The sequence below is a fragment of the Centrocercus urophasianus genome, unplaced genomic scaffold (genome assembly GCF_019232065.1).
Source record: "Centrocercus urophasianus isolate 14NV4802_14NV808 unplaced genomic scaffold, USGS_Curo_1.0 seq_14, whole genome shotgun sequence".
Taxonomy (NCBI): Eukaryota; Metazoa; Chordata; class Aves; order Galliformes; family Phasianidae; genus Centrocercus; species Centrocercus urophasianus.
This window is the reverse complement of record NW_024884586.1, coordinates 29,339,980-29,366,059: the sequence shown is the minus strand read 5'-3', so window position 1 is coordinate 29,366,059 and position 26,080 is coordinate 29,339,980. Positions and strand designations below refer to the sequence as shown.

At 39.0% G+C, this 26,080-nt stretch overlaps 1 protein-coding gene and 1 long non-coding RNA gene across 2 annotated transcripts in view; one reads left to right on the top strand and one right to left on the bottom strand.

The window, feature by feature from the left end:
- The window catches only part of LOC122157791 (protein only RNase P catalytic subunit), a 38,099-nt gene extending 12,387 nt beyond the window's left edge, over positions 1–25,712 (bottom strand). Inside the window, exons 1-4 of the mRNA XM_042813910.1 lie at positions 24,349–25,712; positions 23,172–23,219; positions 22,426–22,558; positions 9,884–9,991 (exon numbers count right to left, since the gene is read on the bottom strand). Coding sequence (XP_042669844.1) covers positions 9,884–9,991; positions 22,426–22,558; positions 23,172–23,219; positions 24,349–25,349 — 1,290 coding nt within the window. The 5' untranslated portion in view covers positions 25,350–25,712. The remainder of the gene's footprint in view (positions 1–9,883; positions 9,992–22,425; positions 22,559–23,171; positions 23,220–24,348) is intronic.
- LOC122157792 lies at positions 2,767–10,794 on the top strand. Its single transcript, XR_006168023.1, has 4 exons — positions 2,767–2,870; positions 3,145–3,204; positions 7,932–7,979; positions 10,630–10,794. It is a non-coding gene; the product is annotated as an uncharacterized LOC122157792 (long non-coding RNA).
- Positions 25,713–26,080: the final 368 nt, after the last annotated feature.

Here is a 26,080-nt window from a genome sequence, read left to right as displayed (position 1 = left end):
TTCTCTGACTATCCTCATGCATCCCACTTACAACCACTTCATTTATTTATTCAAGTAAATGCCAACTTCGGGCTGCAGTAGAAGAAAATTCCTATCAATTAATCAATCAGGTAGTAATATAGGAAGTATCAGCATCAAAGCAATACCCGTCTTCCACTCAGCTTTCCCCCGACTCATATTGAATATCAATGCTCAAATTCCAATGAAACTCAACTCTAATAAGCTCCTGTATCATACTTCTACATTTAATTTTTCCACTGCATAGTGTAAGCACTACCTAGTTTACCCAATTATGATGCAGTTAGGAAATAAACAAGGAGAGAAGGCACCAGCAAAGAGGATTCTTCTACACAGGTACACCATGTGTGTTAGGAACAGCACCGCTGAATCGGTGGGAATGAACTGGTTCTTAACTTCTGCTAGAGAGCTCACGCCACACAGTGTACATAACTTGCTCAAGGAGCCATATCAACACGAACTCTGGAAAGGATATTTTTAAATCAAATAGATTAAAATATTGCAAGCAGTAGAAATATTACTGCCAACCCGTTTCTTTTTTAATGATCACAGAAGTGAGCAGGTAAATTGATGAATGCAGGAAAGCAATGAGGACACAATATAAGCAAGATGTAGTATTTCTAGTATTTCTTCATTTACATCAAAGCTAAGCTGGTGTCATAAAAAATCTGACATGCATGGGTCCACACTGAACCCAAGTAAAAAACGGAAGGAAAAATTGTGCAAGGACAGGACAAAGCAGCAGTTGGGAATGATATAAAACAATTCAGAAAGTATCAGTTAATACTGGTAAAATTCTTTGGAAAATAGTCTTTACATTCACACAATTTTGACAAAATCTTTAGCTTCTGGCTTACTTGACTCACTATAACTTAAATGTGTGTTTCTGAATAGAACCATGAAAAGAACAGTTCAGATTATTAAAGATGTGCATGGTGAATAAGAGACCAGGAGGAAACATGAGTATCAGAAGCCAGTATCCCTGTGTGGGGAAAAAAAAAAAAAAGAAAAGGGCAACAGTACATAGTTGAAAAAATCAAAATGAAATATGTAAATGATTTGAATTGAAATGGAGAATTTCTCAAGAAGATGTAGGTTTCCTAAAAATATGAGGCAGTTTAATGTAGTGTCAGAGATGAAGCATTCCAAGTGATTTAAAATGTGGTTTTGGGGACACCCTTAGGGATGCAAATCAGAAGTATTCCAAGAAGGTAATTAACAAAATTTATCAGAGTAAATTCCATCAACAGCAGTTAGATTTGCTGGTCAGGATGCAACTTCTTAATCTACAAGTTCCTATATCAGTAACAAACTGTGGGAGACTAATAACAGGAATCATCCCTCCAAACTTGATAGAACCCGTCAACTTCTGCATCTGACATACAAAATCAGTACTGGAAAAAAATATGCTTTTCACAGTAACTGTTTGATGCAGGATTCACCTGTAATGGTAACAGTATTCTACATTTAGTGCTTTTACAATGTGTCAGAAGTGTGAAATAGGAATTCTAGTGAATTGTTTTTGAACAAGCACACTGTCAGTGAGATCACGTTCACCGTGCTTTCTTCATCGTGGTAGATTCAAATAGGAATTCATAATTTTCTTGTTTCAAAGATGAGTGTGAAAAATCAGCTTATGAATAAATTCAGATCAGAAGCTGTGGAGAATTTTACTCAATTTTTCTGGAAGATATTAAAAAAAACTATTTAACTTTGGTTTTAATTTCCACTGCAGTTTCTAACCATTTTATCAATTTAAATAGATTTAGCTGCCTATATAAATGTTTACTCCACTCTAGCTCTACAAATAGTATTCAACTAGAGAAAAAACAAAAGTGTTGGTTAATAACTTGTTGAATTATTAATCTGCATGTCAATATACTGAAATTTCTGGGAACAACTGATTATGCAAGGAAGTCTAGGCTTTCATAACTTCAAAAACAAATCAAAATGAAATTTAGGCTTTAGATTCATCGTACCTTTTCTCCCTCAGATAACACAGCTTCAAAACAGGTGTATTTTCTTTCTGCTAAAATTAGCATATCAGCAATAAAAGCCAAGAGAGAATCAAAAATCGATTGTTTTTGAAGTACATAAATTCAGATGCATATAAATGAATGCAACCACTGTTCTGATGATTTTATCTACATTATCTTTAAGACGACACACAAAATTAACCCACAGTATTTCTCAGGCTCAAATAAAATATTTATTTTTACATAGAATTAGCCCCTAATAAACCAAACTTCCTGTTTTCTGGCCTACTCTCCATATCTTTATGGCACTGCTCAATACGGACCAGTGCCATTAAGAATACCTTCTAAGGATGTAGTTCTGTTCCCTGAAGACTGGGTTTCAGGTCTGGAGGCATACCATACTACTGCCATAGAGGTAACAGTTCCATAATTAGATGAATCTGTTGGGCAGCCCAAAGAAAGTTCATCTTGCATTTTTTTTTTAAGGGGGAAGTGAAACAGCCAGATTGAAACTCATCCACTTTATAGATGCCATTTGACTTTATCACCTAGATTTCAGTGGGACTTCTCTAAAGCACAGCAAACAACCTGTTGCTACAGTTACAGAGTTCACTGGGACACAAATCATGAGGCCAGAATCATTCTGCTTTCTTGAAATTCAAGCTCATGTATCTGGTGATGTACAAGAGTTTTAGTTACAAAAAATGTGATGCAATTCCTCTCACAAAAAAGGAGTGCCTGCGTCACTCAACATTTGATTTGCTGCTACTGCCAAAGGCAGAAAATAATAAATGCCAGAGAGGAATCAACACAGATCCTTCATTTAATCATCTTTATTCAGCCTTGTAACCAGCAGCAAAGGTTGCAAATATTAAGGTGAGGCACCACAACAAACTATCAAAATTGGGCAGAAAGCAACAGGGAGAGGTTCCCTGATGGTCAAATGGCTTAACCTGCTCAGTTTCTGCTGCTTCATTTTCCCCAACAAGGAATGCAAAAGCAGGCTGACTACCTCTAAAAGGAAAGTGAAAGCATACATCCTTACAACTTGGAGGTGTATTTCTAGAATCTGTGACACTCGTGACAAATATGCTTTCAATTATTATGTAGGTGAAGCTGTATGCTAAGTGTCCTTTCATTTCTTTTTTAGCTACAAATGGAAACTGTCAGACCTTTCCAAAGAATTGTGAGAAGACAGTCTTCACTCAAGGTATGAGGCAAACAAGCCTAGTTTCATTCACCTCTCCTTAGAAGCTTAAAAGCTATGCTCTTCTTCAGGATCTGGTGACCAAAAACGTACAAACTTGATCTACCTTATTTTACATGGCCCCAGTGTGGAGGGAAGATTTTAGCCTATCAGTCTCTTACATGTGACTTAGAAGAAGAAACTGACCCAGTACACCTCCTGACACACTCAAGGACCCTCAGAAATTAACTGAGGAGAGATAAAACGCAATGCTGAGAGCACTAGTCACACACCTCTAACACTAAAAATAAGTGAAGTTGCAAGAGTACCTGCTAGTATTTGAATTCCTTTTCTCTTCTAAGAGAAAACTTGAATATTAGTAGAGGTATCCTGTGACTAAATCAACTGAGGATTGTATCATGTTACATAGATGCTGAAGGTGATTTTCAGTGAATCCATCAAATCCATCTTCATCATTTGACTAATACTCAAAGGAACTGAAAACACAGTTCCAAAGACTGAAAAAGATTTTGCAAAGACAAATTCCTACTGTTTTAAAATTAAGTAACAAGGCAAACTTTCAGTCATCACGGAAATGTAAACTTGGACTATCATTATAAAGACAGAAAAGAGAGAGATGGAAAAGGCTGAGAGCAAATGGACAAACATGTCCTACCGCTCAGCAAAGTTGTCAGACAAGAGATGGTGGGAGGAAGAATTGATGAACTGTCACAGTATGACAAATAAGACCTCTGTTGGATGTATTGATTCTGAACAGAGAATGACTCATGGATCTACTCAATTTTCACTTCATTTGAAGACACTAAAGTACTTGAACAAATCACAGATGCTGCCAAACAAGTCAACGAAAAAAACAGTTTTCCATGCATGACTTGATTTGGGGCAAATTCATTAATAAATGCTTGTTTTGCAGGACAGCTCATACAGAAGTGCTTATGTTTTGTACCAAGTATCACTGTCTCGCTAGATCTCATACGCATGTAGTACACTAGAAACAGACTTAATTACTGGGAAAAGTTCCTAAATGACAATCTGGGTACATTAGTACCTGAATTTGTCTACTACGTGTAAGCACACTTCTTTCATTCTTTGACCTCCAAATACATTCAGTACATCAGACACGCGAGAGAAAATTTTGCTTGTAGTTTAACTCAAATACTGTAAGTTCCAATAGCTTTTTTTTTTCCCCTTACATCATGGTGCAAGAGAATTCAAAGAAACAAAGTTATACTCCAAAACTGACTGGAATTAATAATGATGGGTTACTGCATCCCTGTACTTTTCCTCCTCTTTTTTTTCCCACTTTAAGAGCTGTATTTTTAATCTTCATACATGAAGAAAGAGCCTAGACATTGTGAGTAAGGTTCATATCAAAAACAGTAGTTCTGAGCTGAATTCACAAAGAATAATTCTTTAAATTATTTCAACTCCTTAGTCTTTTCTTTTTTTTAATACATTTAAAAATTAATAAATGTAAAATTTAATAAGACTATTCACTATTTGCCTGTAGGTTAGCATCCTTCATCCTGTTTTACTTCTCTATTCCAGTGGAAGTCTTCCCACTGTCAGCTTTCCCTTACAGGCTGCAACCTCTTTCTTCTCTTTCTTTTCCATGCTGCCAAGGACGGAGAGCACAGGTATAACTAACACAAAACCACTGGAACAACTAAAACTGTAATACTACATTCAAACTTTGACAAAATTTGAAAACTAATTAACATGAAAAACAAATGCAGTAACCAGTGATTGTTATGCTACTTGTGACCACATAGTTCATCTAGTCATACAACCTTTCTCCTGTTGTTAAATCTCCATTCAGCAAGTTTGCTATTTCCCCCTAGCAGAGAGAGGAAGTATCTACCAGGTAAATCTCAACCCTCTGCCTGTCCTAGAGCTGCCCCCAACAGGAACAGTCACAGCTTTTTTTCCTGTGGAAGGCTGTGAGAGATGCAGAAAGGCAGTTTTGGTGGCTCTTCCTCCCAGCTGCTGCTGTGGGGAGGAGGTGTGGTAGAACTGGCTGCCAACTGCTGCCACCAGGCTGGGATGAGAGGGGAACAGCAAGAGTCTGGCTTTGTCAGCTGTTGTACAAGCCTACTGTAGTTTGCATGGGAATTATATGAACTTGTGTAGTCCATTTACAGAAATTCCAATTAAGTTTGGAAGCAACCACTTTGAACTCCATGCCAAGAGCAAGAACTATTCCTTTGTGCTTAATGAACTCAATCTGGAAGTATTTTACCAATCTTTTAGATGTCTGAGTTCAATACAGAGATCAGAGTAAAAAGCTAGGGTTGATCAGGCCTAAGTGGCTGAACTGTTTGAAGAACGGAATTGTGAGTTTGCTTTGATCTATTCCAGCACACATTTGAAACATGTATATGTATGTATATATTTTTTTTTCATATATATTCAGTTATGTCAAAGACCAGCTGGGTACAGCTATGAGGGGAGATGGCTGCACACCTCATTTACAACAAACTAATTTCGATGTAAATTAAAAATAGTGAAGCCCTTTCCGTATCATGCTTGCTTCCTACCTCTTACCTCCTGCTCCTACAATCCAGAAATAGTTGGAAAGAGCTCAGCAGAGCTTCCACACTCCCCTGCCACAAGGGAAGTGGGATGCTTCAGAGCCTTGGTATCCCTGCACGCAGTTAGATTCCCCTCACTTCTAGGGAATACTACAGAAAACTGATAAACCAGAAAAAGTGCATTTAAAATTATGCAACATTTTTGTTTAACAAAAGACCTGCGCAGCTAATGTGTGGAAATTCCCTCTCTTGACCTTTACAAGGTGAAAGGCAGAAGCACTGTAGGGAGTCAGGGCAGCAAGGGACAGGGAATTCCAACTGATACTGTGTTAGCTGAGGATTTATGTCATTAGATACATCTGGATTAACTTAAAGTCACAACACAGCCCCAGTGACCTTTGCTTAGTCAAACAGCAAGGCTTTTTCAGTTTCTATTGCAAAAATGCTAGTTTATAAACTGTGACTGACTCATCAAGGCAAAGACATCAGGAGCAGTCTTAAACAGGAAGAAAATATAATGCACAGAAGACTGCAAGAAATACATGACTCAACTATTTCACACTTTATGGGATTCTGTTTCTGCTGCTTGGATTAGCAGAATAATTTCCACTCTATCATACCTTTTAATTAGAATTAATTTTAATGTCTAATTTAAAGTGATAAGCTAAGTTGCAAAGGGTTGAAAAGAGGTACTGCTAATACCTAGCGTGGGAGTTTTATAGTGACTGCCTTCAAAAGACATCTTCTCAACGTTCTATTCCTCTACAAATTGTTTGACCCCACCCTCATGCTCCCCCCTCTTTTGTCAGTAATTGATGCAGCTGCATAGTGATGTGCATCAGGAAAAACAGCTCTAGTTTAAAAATCAACCTGGCAAAAAAAAAAAAAAAAAAAAAAAAAAAGGATTATAATTACAAAGTGACCATAACGTGTAATAGAGAAATTACCACAGAATATTCCTGTAAATCTGCTAAGTCAATAAGATTCATCATGCTCTGTTAAGTGCTAGTTGTGAAAACTGAAGGTCCCCATGGCTTCTGGAAGTCACATATCTCATTCTAAAGAACACCGGAATACTTTTGGGATTAAATGAGTAAAAATCATTCCTTCAAGTTCTGCTGTTTTGTCTTTTCTTCTCATCCCACAAACAAGATACTTGTGTCTCCCCCACATACCCAGCCACCTTCCAGGATGCTTACAAAATGCATAAGTGGAATTACAAATATTAAGCTGTTTGAAAAACAAAGTAGTATTTTTACCAATGTTTTCTAATTTCAGTAATCTCACTAAGAGTTAGCTAGTTGTTCTTCAGCACCACATTCACATTTCCTACAACTAAATCTAAAAATGGCACAGTATTTTTTGTTAAATTTAAATAAAGACAAGAAAGCATCAAAATTGCCACATAGATTTTATGCCACCTCCCACATTTGACAGTGACTTATATTCTGGTATTCTCTCTAAATTGTGTTACAAGTGGTACAAAAAGCCAACAGTTTACACATACATTTACAGAGAACAGCAATCTCATTTGCTCTTCTACCCATCATAGCATATTCCTTGTAGGCTGGAAACAGGTATACCATGCAGCATCCTGACTAACTTTGACAGATGCTGTAGTAAACCCTTGAGAAGAGCATAGATGATTCCCACCTGGAGATATAAAATAATTTAACTTTTTCCAAATAAAACATGTTGTGTTGTCCAGCTTTTAACACAAGTTCTTGGAAATATGCTCCTGTATTATCATTTCTCAGGACAAGCACAGAAGGTCTAAACCAGAGAAACACTAAAGAGTCACAACACGCTCCTCTAAATCGGCCATTCTCACCATGATGGACATCCAGTTCGACCTCAGCAGCCTTCGCTGTCAACTTTATCCTTCCCACTTCCTTCAACCTTTCTTGCATGTATTTCTTCATTTCATCCTCTCAGTTCTGCCCTTTGAGCCCCAGACCTGCTACTCTGTACCTTGCCAGTCAGCTGTTTCTGCTGTGATGATGGCAGCCTCCAGCAAGGTAGTGGCATCACGAGCCCTCAAAGGGCAGCCTACAGCCAGATAAACAGTCACACACAGGGAGCCATTCTTGCAAAGTTGGCCTATCTTTCCCTTATCCAGAGGCAAAGTTTGGAGGCAGAAGAAAGAGTTGCACTGTTCTGCATTGCTCATTCTTTTTCTTCTTTTCCTCTGTTTAACAGTTGCTGTCCTGTTATGCAAGGCAGAAAGCATACATACTCTCCTAATTTGTAAGTACCTAGGACTTATGAGGAATTCAACCTGTACCAACACAGAATCATCTAAATGGAAAGCTGATGTCTCCATATTGCCCTCCTGGAGCTGCCTGGCATGGCAGATCCTAACGTCTTTCCAACAAACACAGGAGAAGCCAGGAAGGAAAACGTAGCTTATGCTGCTCAACATGCCAATATCTCCTAGAAAGACTTCTGACCAGAAATCAGCAGTAACCAATTTGACTCTTCACCCCATTGCCTACAGTCACACAGACTGGAGGGGTTGGAAGGGAGCTCTGTAGAAATCAAGTCCAAACACCACTATGAAATCACAATAGATCACACAGGAAGGAGTCCAGGCAAGCCTTGAATATCTTCAGAGAGTTCACTGAATACTCAGGACTTCATTCAGAGCTCCCACACTGGTACAGGCATGAACCAGTGCTGGACATCAACAAGCCAACAGTTCATTTCTCTTCCCCCCTTGACAGCATGAATCTGTCTTTATAGGTCTAAAAATACTGTGCCACTGCACACTGCCTAGGAATCTTCTCAGGTAATCAACTCTTCCCCATCTTCCATACAAACTTGTAAACTTCCTTTCCTATTTTCACACTAAGGACACACTCCTTTTCATGAGCCAGAGTCTCATGAAACTTCACCACAGCTCTCAGACATCTTTCAGCAGGTTTATCTAGCTCCTAGCTCAACCACTTTTATCTCTATATAAGAGAGGATATCCTGCCTCTTCTGAATAGTTTTAAAGTAGTTCTAAGAACTAAAATGCTTTTCTTGTAATTGCTAGAAGTAAATTAAACTTTCAAACTCTTTGTAAAGTTTGGCTTTAGAAGACATACCCCAAGTTGGAAGGAAACCATAAGGAACACTGAGTCTGACTTCTGGCTCCCAAAAATCAAAACATACATCCGACAGTGTTGTCCAGACACTTCTTCAACTCTGACAGCTCAGTGTCAAGACCACTGCCCTGGGAAGCCCGTTCTATACCCATCACCCTCTGGTAAAGAACCTTTCCCTAACCCCCCAGTCTGACCCTTTAATGACACAGCTCCATGCCATCCTTTGGGTACTGTTAGCAACTGCTGTAGCAGAGCTCAGTGCTGCCCTCCACTCCCTGTGAGGAGCTGCAGCAATGACGCTTCCCCTCAGCTCTGGGGTGAACAAACCATGAGACCTCAGCTGCTCCTCATATGTCATCCCCTCTAGAACCTTCACCATCTTCCTAGCCCTATTTTGGATGGTCTCTAATAGTTTTATTTCCCATAATTACTAATTTAAAATAGATCTTGAATGGGACAAAAGCAACAACAATAAAAAACATGAAGCCATTTCTTAGTGAAATACTAAAAAAGGAGTATCAAGAATTCTCAAAAATGGGCACTGGTAAAGAGACAGCATTATCCTAAAAATCACCAAAGTATAGAAAGAAATGAAGCTTGTTTGCCCCTTGCTACTACAGGACTCAAATGCTTAAGACAACAGAAACCAAAATGAAATTGAAACTTGTACAGGATACAGTTTGAAATAAGAGTTATTTCAATATATGAGCATAACTGTACTAGACCAAGTCTTCTATATAGTACATTTATTCTGTTCCCTATTATGAAAACAAATACAATATATGTCCTAATAAAGTTAGGCCTATCTCTGAGCATGACACACTAAGGGAAATTCAGGTATGATTTTATTTGACTAATACAGTCAAATATGTAAGAACCACCATCTTTCATCTAATTGTTTTAATCTGCAAAGTCTAGATAGTCTTTGAATTTCACTGTAATATGTGCTACAAAAATGTTTGCTCATTTTCTCAAGAGGGTAAGTAATAATGAGGTACTAATTGTTCTGCCATCAGCCTAAGCATACACATAATCCTTAATTAATATTTAACCAGCACTTACATTTTCACACTGCACCTTTCTGGGCATTATATGGGAAATATTGAGTCCATCAATAACGATATCAAACGGAAGTCGATTTTCCACAAATGTTTGAAAGGCTTCAAATTCCTGAAATAAATCAACAAAAGGATATGGGAAATAGTAGGTTTCATTTAATAAAAATAGTTTTCATTCAATTTTTATTATAAAAAACAGTCAATCAAAGAAGCCTCCACTAAATCTCTCAATTTTCTTACTTGCATATTTGAAAAAACAACAACACAGGCAGAAAAACTTTCAGAAGACATAAATGTTTCATTGGATAGTTTTGACATACTTTTAAATTACATTACTATTGAAAACCAGAACTTTGCAGTTGTCCAGATTTTAACAATTATAATCTGCATCACACACTTTTATAAGGATGCATGTTACAGTCGTTTTTACAGAACAGCTTCAAAATAAAGCAAATTTACACCCCAGGAGACTGTGACACTATCACTAATGTTTCCAAACATAAAATAAGCAGCGTTCTTAATTTCTCTGTAAGAATCTTGAAATCACCAAATGCTAGTCTCTGAATAACAGGTTTGTATTTACATAAGCATTCATTTACAAGCACAGGCCTTTGTTTCTGAAAGATACAGTTTTAAGTCTAACAAACCAATGAATTCCTTATTATAACAGAAACATAACACAGTGATTAAGCAAACAAACAGCATCAATCCTGGGTGGTATTGGTTTGTTATTTTTCTTTCCTCCAACAGAAGGAAAAATCACAATTGCTTTATGCCCGAGATCCCAAAGGAAGAGAGTAGAAAGTTGCAATAAAGCCTTCATGAATCTGTGATTTTATTTTTAAGACTTAGTGTTTTTAGCAGACACCTGCATTACATTTCAATCTCATGTTTCTGACTGATTTTAACAGAATTGTCAACCGTAACCCATCTAGGTGAGCAGTTCCTAACAGGCTCTTCTGTTAAAGATAAAGCCTATTTCTTGGGAAATAGAGGTTTCAGTCTAAAGCTACAATAATCTCACAGGAACTCACAACAATCACAAATCTAATCTCTGCTGCTAGGAATTCAAGAACCACTCCTCCAACCTTCATTTCTCCTGTGTATCCACATAGCCATATAGGGATCTAAAGAACTATAAGCCGTGTCCACCACATGAAAAAAAAAACGTGCACATACAATAAAAAACAGCACATACAATTCTTTCTTCAGGAAAGAAGCATAATAAAGAATGTATCTGCTCAAAAAGCATACTGCTGTCAGGCAGCAACATACGATCACCAACTTCAAATTTAGTTGGAATGTTTATGACAAATTATAATACAAAAAGGATTACTTGTATTAAGAGCACAAACAGACCAAGTGAGATAAGAATGCCTCATTCAGACATTAAAATTTCAGGTATAAATTCTAAGTGAACAGACCTGTACCAATCAAAAGCACACTGGTAAAAACATAGACAACGTGGCTCAGCCTGGTATCACCAGAATCAACTGCCTTTCAGGGGATCTTTTTACTTCTCCACAGCTTAAATAAATATCATTTAGAAAGAATAAGAAATAAGGCAAGAAAGCTATAACCACTAACAAACTGTTGACACCTGTAAAGTGTTTCTCCCCTCCCAATCTCCAGACATTCTATATAGACAAATAAATATTTCCATTGCCATCTGAGGGACAGGGACATCAAGACTCAGATAGGACATCACTAGCAATGGCATTGGAGAGGGGTGGGGAACAGGAAGAGAGGCAATTGAGGTAAAAAAAAGATCCCTGGCTTCCCAGCAGAACTCCTCATGGTTCAAAATAAGGCAAGTCGTTGCTGCAACAATGGACAGCTGTCTGAAATGAGAAGAGTAAAAAGAAGGAAACAGAGAGAAAAAAGGCAAAATAAGAAAGCCTGGAGACAAAGATAAGAAAAGACAAAGAGGAAGCAAATGAAAATACATGGGAAACACTCCAACAGGGCATTATTTTTCCAGTGCCAACAAATACCAATGTTACTGGGAGCAACACTAACAGTCAAGTAGATGTTTTTAGAAAACATGGTGTACTTGTAATCTTGTCTTTCAGGGCTCCATTCCCTACAAAATAAACACTTAGTGAAGACTTTTCACAGGGGTATTTTATTTCAAGTGACAATAGCTACAGAGCAGTTCCTTAAGCAAGTGGATCACCCCAATGGCAGAGAGTTTTGTCAAGCAAGCACTGCAGCACAGGCACTGGAAGAGCCACAGAGGAGCTGGGTGTTCTCTCCACACCCTGTGCTTTGCTCTTCCTCCTCTCCCAGAGGGGCAGATGGAGCAGCACCTTTCAGAAGCCAACTTTGGCTCTCTGTGGTTCACTTTCAGAGCAGGAAAGAAGCTGCATCCTGTATGGTCACTCTCTCAACCACCCTACCCCACCACCTCTCTCTCCAACCTCAAAGGCCTGTTTTGTTGTGTTGCCAGCAGCCTCCAGATCTGCACTGTTCTTTTGCCTCATTACCAGTAATCTATGCAATACAGCATATAAGAGCACATGAGAAAACACTCCCAATACCAGGAGACAATGTAATACAGTTGGAAGAGAAGGCTTGCTGCCACAGGAGATTTAGTCACACAAGCAGAAGTGAGGAGTTAACATCAGAATAAGTGCAGAAGACAAAAGGCCAAATTCACATCCCCAAATTCAGAAGACTACAATGATAAGCCTCAGAGAGACTAGAAAAACCCCAAGAATCTGTTCACTTTCTCCATTCCATCTATGTTTCCCCAGCAACACAGAAGATTACTCCTTTCCTTTCAGGAAAACAAAACAAAATAGCCAATTACCTAAAAGAACCACATAGAAGATAACTCAGATCTCCTTCCCTGAACAAAAGAGAGGGATGCCATCCAGGGAGACCTGGACATGCTCAAAAAGTGGGCACATGAGAATCTAATGGGGTTCAACAAGACCAAGTGCAAGGTGTTGCACTTGGGTTGAGGCAATCCCAGATATCAGTACAGACTGGGAGAAGAACTCACTGAGAGCAGCCCTGTTGAGAAGGGCTCAGGGGTCCTGTTGGACAAATAGCTGGACACAAGCCAGCAGTGTGCCCTTGCAGCCCAGAAGGCCAACAGTATTCTGGACTGCATCTAAAGATGGGTGGTCAGCAGGATGAAGGAGGTGATTGCCCCCTTTACTCCTGCAGTACTGCTTGGGGCCCCTGCATAGAGGAAGGATGTGGAACTGTTAGAGTGGGTCCAGAGGAGGGCTACAAAGATGATCAGAGGGCTGGAGTGCCTCTCCTACAAAGAAAGGCTGAGGGAGATGAGCTTATTTAGCTAGGAGAAGAGAAGACTCTGGGGAGATCTCATTGTGGCCTTCCAGTACTTGAAGGAAGCTTACAAGCAAGAGGGGGACTGATTTTTTACATAGTCTGATAGCAACAAGACAAAGGGCAATGGGTTTAAACTGAAAAAGGGGAGATTGAAGCTAGATACTAGAAAGAAGATTTTTACTTCGCAGGTGGTGAAGCACTGGAACAGGCTGTCCAGAGAAGTTGTGGATGGCCCACCTCTGGAGGCGTTCAAGGCCAGATTGGATGGGACACTAGGCAGCCTGATCTGGTAGGCAACCCTGTCCATGGCAGGGGTTAGAACCATAACCTTTTACGGTCCACTCCAACCACATGACCAATGTGACTCTATGAAAGAGAGTCCAAGTTGTCAGATTTCCCATCCTCTCCAGGCTTAGGGAAGGGAAAAGGGCAAACCCTGGGAATTAGCAGCAGGCTACACCACCCTAATGCAGTACAAAGGGTTATTCAAACACACAAGCACTGACCTACATTAGAAGAGATACAGTATAAAAATTGAAAGATGCTGATCTTCCAAAGATCAAGAATTGTCTGGGCTTTATCCAGCTGTTACTTACAGCTACAGTAATCAAGAGATGATTCACCCATAATTCTCTCAAGACATTCCCCTCACTAACCATCTGGAAAAAGAAATTGAAGATCTTCCTTATGAAATGTAATTAAGCAGAGCACAGCTGTAGCTAAGCTACAACCTATCAAGAGAAGCCAGACACAAAATTCACCAGTACAGTACAGTAATGACATGAGGGCCAATTTAGACAAAAGAAATTGTGCTACTCAAACAAGCTTCTCCTTCCACACTGAGAACCTGATCTGCATGCAGCAGTGTTTGCCAGAAGGGAGATAATGAACACAGGAAGACCAAAAGGAACATTTAGATGAAGATGTCCTGCTGAATACAACAGGGTACACTCCTGCAAAACCCTGCAGGACACCAACAAGTAGCAGAATATCTCTCTTCACATACAAGGACACTCAAACAAACTCTAGACACTACACCAATTTCTAACTTGTGTTCATCTCAAGAAGCTGCTGAGGAAAAGTTTATCTTAATGCAAGGGAGCCACAGAAAAGTACCACAATAAGCTGTACAGCAATTCCATCATACTTGCTGCCAGATATTTTGCAGCAGTCTGTGTACCTGATGAGCATCCCTCACTGCAGCAGGACTGTGGAGAGCCTACAGAAGGGAGGTTCCAGTCATAGCCTCTTAGATACTATGTTCAAAAGAAAAGGGAACTGGAAAAAGAATACACTCAATTTCATTCACTGCCTGGCTGGGAAAACAGGGAAATGCTAACTACACAGTCAGCAGAAGTGATTCACAGCCATTTCTATTAAGAGAGCTTATGTTTGCAAATGGATATGGCAGTGACTACATCAGTTCTTCACTAAGTCAGCCATAAAAATCCACCGTGGAATTTATCCTTACACAAAGAAGGCATTTGAAATATTTGTTTGATTATCCACTAGCATTTGGGTGGCCAAAATCCATTCATACTTCAGCAACAGCACAAAGTGAATTCAAATTTTTAGGTACTCCACACCATCTGGATGTCCCATGCTCTCTTTCACCATCTTTTTCTTTTTTTCACCGGCACGTACTGATGCTAACACAGAAATAGGCGTTTCTATCTTTTCCCTTCCCTCAGCCATTCATTCCTAACTCTCGTCTACCTATGCAAACAAGTTTGCTGGAGCAACAAGGAAGACAGGAGCAGATTAAGAACTTACCTCACATGAGCTGAGTCAACGGAACAGCCTGGTTCCCCTGCTCAGGTCAGTCTGTATCGCACAGCAGCAGACAGCACAGATTAGGGGTGAGGCCAAGAGCAGGTGAGGCTACTGTAATCATCAGGTAGCACTGACCAGGCTAACTTACAGCACTATGAAACTACAGAATTTTATGAGATTTTCAGTATCTCTCTATCTAAGACACCAGGTGAAAGCTTAAGACCACAGGAAGGTTAGATCATTTTTTTTTTTTTTTTTTGCTCAAGTCTAAATAGAAAATATCTGGGCAACCAAAAATAAAAATCAGTCTTTCAAATTCACCAAGCCAAAATGCCCACTGATCTAAATGCTAAAACAAAGTAATGTAGCATGCAAAGAAGATACACGGACACACGAGCAAATCCACAGGGGAATTTTAATAGTAGAAAGGCCTTTCTGTTTATACAAATGCATGGAATTTGAAGGAAAAAAGAAAGAAAAAAAAAAAGAAAACCCTACCAAAAGCTATCAAAACCACTGCAGAAACAAGAGTTTGTCACTTTTACACAATAAAACCTGTGCTCACTCATAAGGAATGGTAGAGACACTATAAGATGCGTGTAAGAACAGAACTACAGTTACTGATGCATCATTTTCCAGAAACATTCGTAATTCTAAGCTCTGAACAAAAGAAAAATCAGTCCTTTCTCCACACTGAATGGCAATTTACGCAAGTGCAACGAAAGAGCAAATTACATTGAACAGAATGTTACACTGCACTTAACTATTATGCAACTCTATCCTAAGCATCAAGCAAGGCATTTTTCAATACTGTGAGAGCAGTTTTTAGAGAACTGAAAACACTCACTTTTTATCAGTTTCATAAAACACAAAGTGGTGTAGGCTGCTTTGTTTTTGGCAGCGTTTCCTGGTATCAGAAGAAAAACACAGGAATAGGCGTTAGTGCGTGAGACACAGAATCCAGCTGTCAAGTTGAAATCCAGACAGTTTTTTAAGGTGCTCTGTGTTGAAACTGCTGGAGTACCCTTAAGTCTGCTGTTGTTATGCCTGAAGGCTTTAAATATTTCCCCCTCTAGTTTCAAAGCTTGGAAATCCCCTTCGAACCATTGTAAGCAGGAAGGCTTTTCTCAGTAATGTGTATGGTATCACTATGTACTCTGGATTAAATACGATTTGTTTGTCCTCTATTATTATGCTTGCAAAGTTAAAAAATAATGCAAGAGGTTCAAAGTACTGTGGCTGTAACCTCCAGAGACACTGTCACAAACAAGAAGGATCCCAGCAGCAAAGAGCAGGCAGGCAGACAGCCAGGCTGAAGTGAGCTGCGTGTTGCCAGCTCATGCTCCTGCGTCAGCAGCAGGCAGTGCTGCTGCAGGACTTGCTGCTGCCTGATATGAGTCAATCCCACCGCCACGAGTGCCCATGCAGAGCACTTCCTGAGTACACTGACAATGGAGAGAGAACAAGCAGTTCGTGCTGCTGCCCTCAGTGAAAAAAAATAACCCTCAGCTTTGCAATGCTGTCATCTTACATGAATTTGAATCCCGAATAATACCGTAACAGGCATTATACAAAGACAGCAGGACAATATAAAAGCATGACAAGTACATGAGGCCAGCAAGCATTCATTTAGACAGTCCATAATCTCCATGTGGAAAGATGTCACATGAAGATCAGACAGCCAAATATACCCCCGTGCTGCTGTCTGCTATGCTGGTGCAAATGTTTGTAGCAAATCTAAGCAAGCAACTCATCTAGCTGAAAAAAGGTGAAAAGTCATCCAAGGCAAAACACAACCTTATTTTGCAATCTAGCCACATCCCCTGCTCACTATGGGGACACGCTCACCTTCTTTCTCCCTTGGCACACTTGAAGGGGACACAAATGAGCAGCTGGGAGGGTGGTGAGGCCAGTTACACTAGTTTGAAAAGCATGTTGCCACCAACTGCACATTGAGTAATATTTGCAATCTCAATACAAACAGCAGCAACTCAAGGGGCTGAATGGCACCAAACGTTCTGCCCTTATGTTTCTGGAAACAACCCAGAGAATTATAAAACCTATGCACCCAGCATCTGTACACTGTAATAAGATTAAACTGACAATTAAAAACAGTACAAAACGTTTGGAATACTACGATCTGTTTGAGTTAGATGTACATACCTTTTGCAAAGGAGTATTTAAAAAAAATATTTCCACATATCTATACAAAAGGTAAAAGAAAACCAGGAAACAGTAGTTAGATTTCAAAAACAAAAAAAAAACACCTGACAACTTCATAAAAGGCTACTAGAACACTGAGCTAGCTATAGCATCTTAAAAATGCAGAACAGAAAAAACAAAGGGTTGTGCCAAAAAATTAGCATCATCTTCCAAATTTCTGTACTAATTTCCATATACATAAAATGCTTTACAGGTATTTAGAAAAGAGAATGGCTAAGAAGCCAAATCAGTAACGATTACAAAAAAATTTAAATTTAACATAAAAGGGATGAAATGATGCACGCCATAGGAAAAAAGTATCCTTATATTTTACACATTTCTGGAGAAACTGCATTGACTTAAAGGATCATAATGCGTAATGAAAATATCTGCTTGAACTGTTGCTGTTCTAAAACAAAGCTAATTAAATCTTCAGAAATAAAGCACCAGATAGATAACATGAAATTATTATAACCTGTTATGCCATCCTAATTATCATAAATTACAATGCCATCTTCTGCAATATCAGAAAACTCTGGCTTTGACCACAGCTGGAAAGCAGCTCCTCAGGTTTGAAGTAGCTTTGGTGATGGATCAAACAATGAAATGGTGAAGGACCACTTGATAATGCCCAAGTTAAAGGGGTAACCTTGTAAACTGTGTGAAACCCAACATGTGTTCACATTAATTTCATTTTACAAGTACTATTAAAAAAAATTAGCAATATTCAAACGCAGAAAACACTTCAAAACTGCATCATGCCAGACTTCTCAAGAAACTTCTAAGTGGAATGGATGATCAACAAGTACCAGACTGTGTACTCAAGGAGTTCCTGATAAAATAATCTCCTTAAAATTTAGCTACTTAGCTAAGTCAGACTAGTTTAACTCTCTGGTGAAAATTTACTGTTCTAATTTTATGTTTATAGATCTATCTGCATCTGTTGAACGAACAGGAAAATAACCTAACAAGCAGGAAAAAAAAAAGCACTTTATTAAGGTATGACATTCTAAAACTTCAGTGGATTCTTCCTGTTTCTTCTTACATGTACTAGATAATGAAAGAAAGATTCAGGTCTGAAAAAAATCACTGCATCAGCAAAGCAACTTCGTATGTTGCTTAGCAAGACCTCCAAATTACATACAGTGGAAACTGTGTATCATTAGCACCTATCTTTCAACCATGCAAAAAAGTTTTCAAAAAGATTTAAGATCAGAAACAGATTTTCCAACATGTATCACGTTAGGAGAATTTTCAAATACAGAGGTGATGAAGGAGTTGTTACAAAAAAAATAACTGTGGTGGACAACAAAACATTGGACTTTTTTACATTGACCTGGAAGATGGAAATGTAACTTTTTTTGCATGATGACCTATTTTTGCTGAACAACCAGTTAAAGACAGTGACCTGAACAAAATCTCAATCCATTCCTTGTCAAATGAATCAAGAAAAGGAAGAGTGGGCCACCCCAGAAGATCTGACCCAACTTCAAGAACATTCTCTAACAATGACATAACCAAGAGAAAGAAATACATGATAAATATGTTTTCATCGAGATCTATTCCTTGCTACTAAGGAAGCAGCTTAGTCTTTTACTCTTCTACCAGAATAATCTCTGTGCTTCTGTTTACTTCCATTATAAATCAGGAGCATCTGCAGTAAGATGAGATGCAAGAAAAATAAGAAGCCTTAAAAAATTCCGGCTGCCTTTGTTTCTCAACACCCATTTTTCCACTCAGTCTTTCCTCTTCTCCCACTTTTTTAAGTTCTCTCTGCTCTAGTCCTAAAAGACAATATCAAAGGAAGAGTCTAACATCCACCCTGAATTAAATGGAGGTAGGAAGACAGAACGTAAGCACGACAAGCCTGCAGCTTGGGCTGCAGTGTTCTCAGACTTTGTTCAGGAAGTCCAGTACTGGATTTATCTGAACATTCACCATAACTTTACCCATCTTTATTCTATGCTTACTGGCCCTTACAAGATTCAGTACTGGATCAAGCACTGAAGCTAGCTTTCTTACTAACCCCCAAATTAGCCTTTGTCCTACCAAAACACCACAACCAAAAGAAACCTGCAACTAAACCAGAGTCCCACTCAATCCAGCTTTGCTCTGTCCCTGTGGATCTTATAAGACCTAGCAGCAAACCTGCCTTATAATGCAACATAGGATACTGCTGCACCTCACTCTGACTGAGTCCAGCAGTCCGTACTTAGCAAAGAAGGAAAAAAAACATATTCAGCCCTATCTGCAGATGGATTCACAGGCCTAGCTGAATTAACCACTCTTTCTCCCTGAAAGGATCAGGCAAATTAGTCATGGCATCCAAGTGCAAGATAACCATAATCATCCGGGCATTTCAGAGCAGGTATGAGTAGCCAACCTCAAAAGCAGCCAACTTCATTAGGCTCACATGGGCCCACTTTTCTAGCTTCTCCAGGTCTCTCTGGGTTGCACCCTCTTCCCTCAGCATGTTGACCACACCACACAGTTTGCTGTTGCTGACAAACTTCTGGAGGGTGCACTCAGTCCCTCTGGGCTCAAAGGGCTTTGAGGCAAATGTTAGAGTGGGGAAACGCACACATCAAAGGAGAACCAATGCATTATACAAAAGCCATCAACTTAAATGTTAAGACAGAGAGATCTATTTTCAAAGCTTCACAAAATCAGCTGCAAGAATTACAGGTATATGAATGGGTCACTTTCTCTTCTCCCTCCGGACTACTACATTCTAAAAGAACATGTAAAACCCCCTTACACACCTAGACCAGACCTAGTGTGGGGACTATACATGCCCCAAATCCATCTCTTCCTGTCTTCCTCACAGCACATGCACATCTGCCAAGCACTTCTTTCCTCATGCACATCAGCCCTTATCAGGAGTATGAAGTAGCTACGAATAGGATGATATTACTGAACTATTTGAGAAACACCTGAGCATGAAAGTCATCCAGCAGGAGATGATACTGTCTCTCAGTATACTGATTACACTATCTCCATCTCGATAGTATAGCTCCCAATTAAATGTAGCCAGAGTAAACAGCTGGAAGTATCGTATAGACCTTAATACAAAAGAGACAGCCTTGTTAAAATTGTTTTCTTCCTACACCACTTTGTAAGGCTGCAACTTGCTTGCAATCAGATCACCACCTAACATCCTAACAGCTTTTGGTAGATGTATATAAAGATTTGAATTTGTATTATCTATGTAATAGATATTTTCTCATTACAGATAATGTTTAATAGTTCAGGCAGGCCACCTTAAAAATATTTGTAAGTACTGTTCACTGGCATTCTTATGCATCACACTAAGTTGTTTCATCTTCTTTGCTAGAAGTGTCCAATCACATAGTCTTTGGTTGTTTTTTTTTTTCTTTACATACAGCATAACAGAGTATTTTCAGAGAGAGAATAAACTAAACCTTTGCTTTTCATTAAATACTCTGATTGCATTTATGCCTGAGAGGAGTAAAAGCAACAATACTGTTTCAAGAGCAAAACAAAAGAGTACACAGTGAAGAAAAAAGAAAATTCCAAATGTATTCCATAAAGCAATTTAAAGTGTTGTTGGAATAAAACTTTTCAGAGCTCACAACTACTTAAACTGTTTCCCTGCTTAATCAGCAATGCACTGAAGAATATTAGGTTTAAAAAAAAAAAAAAAAAGGGAATAGAAAGCTGAAATGTTTACTATTAGTGGCTGCTACAAAAAAAAGCATGACTGACTGGAAAATGGAAAACACCCTCTCACATATACTTGCCTACATTGTACAGCCTTTTCACTTAGTTTCCCCTCTGGAAAACCCTGGCTGCAGGAGAAGTCACACAGTCTGGTATACCCAAAATGGGCAAGATATTTTCATTACCACGTCTGCTTTCAGAGTGCAAAGGCAACTAAAAAGTCCCAAAGTTATTTCTGGAAACCTCCAACACATCAAAACACCACTTTGCCTCTGCCACACATCCATGCTAAGCACTGGGAGAAAGCAGAATCAGCTGCACTGCCACCAGTAAACACACCCATTTTATCCCCATTCAATCTGCCTGCTGGTACAGAACTGGACTGAGGTCAACTCTCAACAGCCATAAAGGTGGCCCTGGGGTGGTAAATGACAGAAATTCAGCTGTCACACAAGTCAGCAAAATCTGTGGGCATTAAAACTTGAAGTCATAGAATGACCTGAGCTGAAAGGGACCACAATAATTATCTAGTTTCAACTCCCCTGCTATGTCCAGGGATGGGGCATTTACAACCTCCTTCTTTGTTTCATTAGATTGCACTCATATGATCAATCAGGTCTTCACAGTGGTAACATGAATTGCCTTCCTAAATCTTTCTCACTCCAACCAGTACTGCTAACGGGCTAGCTCTGAACACTTCCCACATTTGAAATTTTCAAGACAGCAGTCACCATATATAACACAAAGCTTTGTATAAACTGCTTAAGGAATCAAAGTTTTGTCACAGCTTTCTTTAATAAACCTACCTCAAACATAATTTTCATCTTTTCACAAAGGCTTTTAGAGAACAGGTGAAGTTAATTCTACAGCATGCAATAAAACACATCCTTTCATTTATCTTATATTACGGAACAACTGGAATCACCAAATACTCGCTAGTGAATTACTGCTACATTTTTAAAGATAATTTCACTCTCCTCTAAAATTCACAGCAGATCAGCCAGAAGTCCTGAACTGAGATGAATATCTGCACATAAATTAGAGGTCTGAACTGGCTTTAGGTACTATGAGCACCCTGACAGTTTCAATTTCCTTTAACTGTTACGCATGTATAAGGAAGAAAGCAGAAAGCCTTAAGCACTAAACCTGCTGAGTCTTTCCATATTTTCAAAATCCACATGGACCAGAGTTGCCACCTACTGCCAAATCACATCACTGCTTATAAGGTAATGCAAAACGACCCCACAATGTGGTGTGGGCTCCATCTAGTGGAGTTCAGCTTCATTCAGTACCACTAAGGCTGAACCTCTGCATAAGAAGAGTAACGAACAGAACTGCAACATACAATAGAGTATGGAAATCATGCCCCCTCAGATGTTTAAAACATTCTTTGAGAAAGCTTGATACTCTTGATGTATGCTGTAATTATAAAGATGAAAGTATATATTTAAAAATAAAAAACGTCAGAAAGAATCTAAAGGCTTGTTAAAGTTTAAAGCAAAGGGAAAAAAACACCTGTGCTGTTTTCAGAGTACATCAACACCAATTGTATATTACTCTCTCAGGTTGACAGCACACAAGACCTACCTGCGGACTTGTCTTTCTGAAAGTGTCAGTCCCATGTATCACATCTCTAATTATTCTCTCTCTCAAATTATTGTATTCCTCTTCAGTGAGCTCACTATCTTCCAGCTGATGGCTGCAAACTGGGCACTGTCCACTGCGAATAGTGAAAAAAGAAGATAAAAAAAAAAAAAAGAATTATCTTAAATTTTACAATCTTAATGGGCATCTGACTATAAGAACATTTTTAACACAAATCCAACACAACAAAAGAAAATCGGTTGCAGTCTTTCTGGCATGCATCCAAAACTCTGAAGTCACTGTAGCCATTTCTAGATTTTTGTATGATCTTCCAGAACTATGCCAGAAGAAAGAATAAGAACCTTTTTAAAGACCCAGCCTTTTTAAAGTTGTTCCATGTTTCACAGCCACAGTCTCTGCCTTAACCCACATTCTGAAGGAAATCAAACTGTAACTGTCATTGCTCTCAACCATCATTTTTTTTTCCTAGTTGTTTCCCTCGCTACTTCTCCAAACAAAAGCTGTACACCAACGCAATGCACAAATCCATTTCATACAATCCATACAATCAAAAATGTATGAATCATGCATCATTACCTTGAACCTCTGGAAACTAGAGTATGGGAATTTATATGTATGCAACAAATGTTCATATTGTCAAGGATTAAAAAGTTGTTTTACAGTTATGAAAGAAAAGTTCATCTTATACAAAGACAGCAGCTCATTTTTAAGTAAAACATTGCATTTACCTGTCTTTAATATTGGTCAGGTGTCCTTTCCAATTCTCTCCTGGTATACTAAAACATACACAGGAAAAGATAAATTACAGCATTAGATTCTCATTTAGCTATACCAGCATTACAGATAACAAAAATAAAATAAAATAAAATAAAATAAAAATCTATATTTAGTCAATATTTAGAAATAGGCCCATCATCTACCCTGAAGAAAAAAAACAAACAAAAAACAACCCCACACAAAAATTCATACATAATTCAACAACTTGAAGTACCAAACAACAAACCAGTGTTTAACATGCTGAGAACTGACACCAAGTCCTTCCGTTTACTTTGTCCCCAGATATAAAGACACACAAATAACAAGATTGCGCTGACAAATTCCAAGGTGCTGCCATACACATTCATAAAGCACTCAGAAATCAGATGGAAAAGCAGGAAATCAAGAATTCTATGCAAGTGTAATCGAAAGATTTACAAACACACTTCTAAGAGTAATGTTGGTCATAGCAAAATGCTGCACTGAGACTTTCTGATGCCACATCATTATCATCACCTTTGCTATTAACACTGGTGTCACCACACTGGCGCAAATGTTCCTTTTTGCCCACAAGATCCAGAACAGAATAGGCTATATGCACAACAGCATGAAATTGCAGATACCTCCCCCTTTGCCACTGCCTTTATTATCTTTGGTTGTACAATTATGTGGAACGGCTATCCCAAAGCCCACAGCACAACTTGCCTCCTTTCTGATTCTGTATGATGATACACAGAGGTTCTTCAGGTGTTTGTTTTTTAACAAAGACAATAGGCAGCATAAAATATCATGATTGTTAGACACTGAGATCACTACTGGATCTGGCTTTACTAACTCGTAAAGTCAGCGCTGGACTGCTCTTCAGAAAAATCATTATTGAAAATAACACTTTTTCAGTTACACTCACTTCTGTGCTTACTGTAACTTCTGTTTCCTCTGTTAATAGAAGTCCCAATCTGCATTATTTCTGTGATGCTAATGGAGCTCAAAGTTCATAGATCCTACTTTTGTTTGGGAACTCCACATAAACTGCCTATTTATTTTTAAGCCAACAGCTCAAACACTATTTCAAGTATCTTATTAGATTTAATATATGACAATCAAAATTGACCCTCAAGAACAGGAGCTTGCTACTGAAACATTATTTACCTTTCAAACCACAGCTTTATACTCCGCATAAATGCTTTGTGAGGGTATATTTGGTTCTCTCTCAAATATAAGAGGATACCAAACAGCTCTTTTCGTAATGCAGCATTTTTCATACCCCTGCTGTGGTCAAAAAGGGCCTGCAGGACATCCAAGGTTGGCACTAAATCCTTAGCCAACATTTCATGATAAAGTTCACAAGCAAGGGCCATTTCTTGGTGACGGCCAGCTGCTTTGATGCAGGATTCATAGTTTGATCGTGAAGGAACTGTAACCCTTTTAACTTCTTCCAAAAGAGTAAGTGCCATTCTCCACTGATCTGAATTACTCAGTCCTCTGATAAGAAGGTTGTAAGCCCCACTCTCTAAAGTCTTAAATCTGATTTTCAGTATGTCGTACACATCACAAATTTCTGAAGTTTTCCCTTGTTGGACACACAGTGCCAGATATTTGACCAATAAATTATACCCAATGTCACCATTACTCTTTGCCACATGAGTCAGTAAGGACTTAGCCACGTCAATGGGGCTGTTGTATCTGATCATACTGTTAAACATCACTTCTTCAAATACTTCTGGGGACTGAAAACTTTCCCTCAGTCTACTCCACTCCTCGGCACACAAAGGCCTTTCAGGAGGCTGTACAGTGGCAAACTTATGCCTTGATACAGTGTGATTCATTAACTGTTTCTTCAAAGCTCCCCCAGAGGAAGAAAAGCGGAGTTTCCCTTCATGTATTTCTTGAGTATCCTCATCCCATCCTTTTTCTTCTTCATAATCAATTTCAGACCTTTTCTTAGCTGGACAGGCATCAGCCCCTTGGGGATCCGCTGGTAAAGCAGTGCTGGAAGATGTCATAAAGCTGAAATAGCTAACCTTGTCCCTTTCTGGGATGCCAAAAGAGGCAGCAAACAGTTGACGGCATCTTGAAGCAGGCCAGAATACACGGCTCTTCCACAGCAAAACCTGTAAACCATACTGACAGGATTGAGAAAAAAGTGCCATCACCAAAATGAATCACTTCACTTTTAGCTCACTGTATCAAGTAAAGTTCTGAAGTGGAAAATGCAGTTTGCATAGGAAAGTTTATTATTGAAGCCTAAGAGCTGTCAAGCCGAATATGCTTCACTTTCAGAATGCTTGTTCTGAGAGTTCTTCATAGCTCTGACATACGCAAAATAGTGAAATCTTCAAAAAAAAAAAAAAAAAACCAACAACCAAAAAAAACCAAAAAAAAAACAACCACCCAGCAACCTCTCTCAGAGCTATAAGGACATTCACCCAGATGAGACTGTTTTTCTTTCTAGAGATGTTCTGCAGGTTTGCAGCGTACTATTCCTCTTTGTCAGATGTTGTGAAGATGAGCACTGTGTGTGCTGTGCGCAGTCAGGGACCACTGATGCTGCCAGGTAGAAGGCACAAGTTTTTTCTTTCTTGCTTTCATCCAAATCGAGTCAGAAGTCTTCCTAAAAGTAAAAATCACCAAAACATCACACTTTGGGCATATGACCACCACATTTAAATTTCCACGCTAACAAAGTTCGATACGATTTCAGATCAGGAACACAAATTCCAACTCCTCAGCCAGCCCAGGCACAGCACGCCCACAGGAACGCCCTCAGGCCTCCAACCAGGGACCGACACCTTTCTAGGGATCCGAGCCACAACCCCCAGAGAACCCCAGCACTACAACTCCCACAGTGCACCGCGTCCCAGCAGCGCGCTACCTGCTGGGA